The sequence below is a fragment of the Merops nubicus genome, unplaced genomic scaffold, assembly GCF_000691845.1.
Source record: "Merops nubicus isolate BGI_N331 unplaced genomic scaffold, ASM69184v1 scaffold52428, whole genome shotgun sequence".
Classification (NCBI taxonomy): Eukaryota; Metazoa; Chordata; class Aves; order Coraciiformes; family Meropidae; genus Merops; species Merops nubicus.
Genome location: NW_008628704.1, coordinates 1 through 3644, shown reverse-complemented (window position 1 = coordinate 3644; position 3644 = coordinate 1). Strand labels below are relative to the sequence as shown.

The window sequence follows — 3644 nt, the reverse complement described above, 5'->3', positions numbered from 1 at the left end:
CAACCTTAATGGTTCTACAATTGTATGAAACCAAGAGTTTTGGTGTTCTGGACACACCAGAAGGAACTCAACTTCTGTGCTCCAAGGAAGAAGCATTCCTTGCTGTTTCCTGCTGTTATTAATGCAATGCTCTAGGGCAAACAGAACGTTTCATTGAACAGATCTTATCTGGTTATGGGGAAAGAATGATATTGCCTCACATGCATCTGTTGTGCTGTTCCCAGATAATAGTAGAGCAGCATAAACAAAGTGCACTAAACATTTTTTTTATGAATAAACAGGAAAAAACAGTATGAAGCTGCCACGTCAGAGCACACGGATGACCCACCATAGCTACGTGGTCTGTTCTGTTTGCACAAAAAGTTTGGAACAGCTGGGATGGACGTGCCTGTCCTGGAGCTCATTTGTGCCACTGGAAAAGGGTTGGTGGAGAAAGCAAAAAAAAAATAGAGCTAAAATCAAAGCCTTCATTTCCAGCCATGGGGAAGTGCCACAGGATCAGCCCAGGAACACAAAACAAACCTAACACGAATGCAGAGCTCACATTTCCAAGGCTTGTTTGCTCCTCTGAGAAGTAAATCTGCAATAAACTTACCTCTACATCCTGCTTGTTAGCCAAGACCAGGATGGGAACCCCCTCCAGAGCTTCACTGGTGATCATCTTCTCTGCAAGGCACAGAAACAAAAGCAGAGCTTTAGGCAGGTCTGGAAGATAAAAGTTCCACACGTGCCTGACAGGAACAGTCAGGACAGAGGGATGCAGCAGGAAGCTCCTCCTGGCATTTCAGCTTCATTTGATACAACTTTTCTATTGTCTTCATAGAATTCTTTTCCAGATCAAACTCCAAACTTTAATTCTATCAACAAGCCCATGACTGAGAACGAATGAGATGATAAATACAGGGATAAAAACTTCAAGACCATGAGCATAAGCACAAAAAGAGATTCCAGGTTATTACAGGCAATAAAAGTGAGTCCTGTGTTACAGACAAGACAGATTTGAACAAAAAACAGTTGCCAAAGCCCTACAGATGGGTCATCAGAGCTTACTTCAAGGGCAGGGGAACAGACACAACAGCAATGAGAGAACTGTGCCCCAATCCACCAGGAGATCCCAGCCCAGCCACACACCACAGACTCACCAAAAGCTCTTTTAGACTCCGAGAGCCTCTCCTCATCAGTGGAGTCAATAACATAGATGACTCCATGAGACTCAGCATAGTACTGAAAGGAAAACACAAACAGCAGTGTCTGAGCTGCCACCACCAGTGGGCTCTCTTCCTGATTGGGTTTTTTGCTTAATTTGGTAAAATTTTGATACACATGGAAAAGATCAACCAGTCAGAGCCAGCTGCTTCCACAGCACCTCTTCTCTTGCCACATTCTTTTCTTCTGGAGAGAAGAAGGACAGCACAGAGTGCACTGTTTCTGTCTGCCAGCCTGCTGATCACAACAGGGGCAAAAGCTTCTCTGTTCCCCCAAAAAAACTTATCTGTTCCCCCCAAAAAAGCTTCTCTGTTCCCCCCAAAAAAGCTTATTTCTACTGGCACCACCCTCAGATATGGGTCAGTAATTGCTGTCTGTAAAGAACAGCACAAATATTAAGCATGACTTTTCCAAATCTTGCCCAGATAAAGTTGAATCTCTGGGAAAGTGTCACTGCTGAGTGTTTGGTTACCAAGAAGCCTGGATGGTTCCTAACTGATCACGCTGCTTCAATTCTGAAAGAGCCCAAAACATTTCTAAAAGGCAAAAAAAACCCATCTCCAACCTTGTCCCAGAGAGACTGCAGCTCCTCCTGTCCTCCCAGATCCCAGAACATGAGCCGAGCTTTGCCAACATCAATAGTACCAACTGGAGGGAAAGGAGAGAGACAAACCAGTGAAAACTGACAGTGTTCTCTAAAGCTTCATCACCTGCACACCCCCCTAAGGAACCTGGGGTAGAAGAGTCTAGTTCTAGAGGAACACAACCTACAGAGGGGCTGCTTTCAGCTGCACAACAACACCTTTGCCAGGAGTGACCACTAACAGCAGCCAGACTTGTATCAGTGCAAGAAACAGCAGGATCAGGCCAGCAAAGGAGCTCTGGTGAAACTTGGCTTAGCCTCTGAGAAGCAGCTGTTGTCTAAGTGTGCAGGAAAGCTGACCAAAAAATTCCCAAACACTTTACTCACTGTTTAATCCCACAGTGGTTGTGATTTTGGACAAACTCATCCCTTTGTAGTTCTTGTTGAATCGGGTTTTAGTTTGTTCAAGGAAGGTCTGAAAAGGAACAAGAACAAGTATTTACTCTCAAAAATTGTCCTGGCTCATTCTAACCCAAAGCTGCTTTTTCCTTTCTGCAGAACCCTGCTCCAACAGATCCTCCTGCTCCCTATTTTAGCCAGGAGAGAAGGGATCACAGGTGATTACTGGATTACCAGACCCTCAGCTACATCCCTGAGAGCTCATGCTAGAGTGAAGTAAATTTAAGTCGATTCTTTGGTGTGACACCCCTAAAATAACTCCCAATACAGCTGAGGAAAGACTGACCTGGCTGGGGGAGTGTTTAGAACCACGTGTGTTCTCCACACCTGGGGAACAAAGAGCACTCACAGTTTTACCAGCATTGTCCAAGCCAAGGATCAGGACACAGTACTCGTCCCTCTGGAAGATGTATTTGTAGAGCCCAGACAGCAGAGTGTACATCCTGCCCCTGCAACAAGCACCAGGGAGCCATCAACAAACACCTCGTCCCCAAAAGCTGTCCCACAACACAACTTTTGCCCAATCCCAGAGAAATAAGTGACCTTCTTTCATCAATAACGCCCATATTTAGGCAATCACTTCCCTCAAATCCACCCTGTCTGCTTTGGGGATTAAAGGAGAGGCAAAGAAGAGCTTGAATATCTTCTGCAGTCCACCAAGGCCCACAGGAAATGAAGCCAACTTCATACAAATGCACAGAATGGGTATTTTGAGCAAGAATGTTACAGCTCAGTCCCCCCCTGCTCATAACAGGATCCCAGGATCTTTAATGATTGAACTGAGTGTACCTTAAAAGCACACAACCCCTCACAATTATTTGCATTTAAGCCTTACCCAGCAAAAATATTCTCCTGTGGTACCCACTGGGCAAGTATTTTGTCATCTTGCAATGCCACGAAGTTAAGACAGGGAGGTGAAGAAGCCAAAAGCACAACACCAAGGCTCAGACAGAGCGACACGGAGAGCAGCAGAAGCCCAGGCAGGCTCCGTTGGGATGTGCACAAACAAGGCAGGCAGGGTTTGCTAAGACGTGGGAAGTGCTGGTACCCAGGGCTGCAGCTGACTCACGGGACGTTGCAACAACTCTTGTTTAAATACGGACAAAGGGAGCCTCAAGGCTAAGACTTTATGAGGCAACTGTCTCTGAGCAAGCGCGCAGATAAATAATCACCCCCAAGTGCGGCGCTCTGCCAAAAGAGGCGGGGGGAAAGCGTCCCAGCCGGGCAGGAAGGGGTTCCCCGGGCCGGGGCACTCCGTGTGAGCACAGGGCACCTCGGGATCCTTCCCCTCCAGCCGGGCTCACGCCGCGCCGGGAAGGCGCCGAGGCGAGGCCAGACACCGTCCCGCTGCCCCACACTGAGGGGGACCCCGCCCGCTCCCCCTGCGCAGGCGGGA

The 3644-nt window shown here is 47.5% G+C and overlaps 1 protein-coding gene across 1 annotated transcript; it reads right to left on the bottom strand.

Moving 5' to 3' along the window:
* Nucleotides 1-595: 595 nt before the first annotated feature.
* ARFRP1 (ADP-ribosylation factor related protein 1) lies at nucleotides 596-2711 on the bottom strand (the record flags this gene model as incomplete). The annotated part of the gene is made up of 5 exons (XM_008946715.1): nucleotides 2598-2711; nucleotides 2177-2264; nucleotides 1772-1854; nucleotides 1143-1224; nucleotides 596-666 (listed from the first exon to the last, which is right to left on the bottom strand). Coding segments are annotated over exons 1-5 (417 nt in total), but the record flags the coding sequence as incomplete, so codon positions are not given.
* Between the last annotated feature and the right edge of the window lie 933 nt (nucleotides 2712-3644).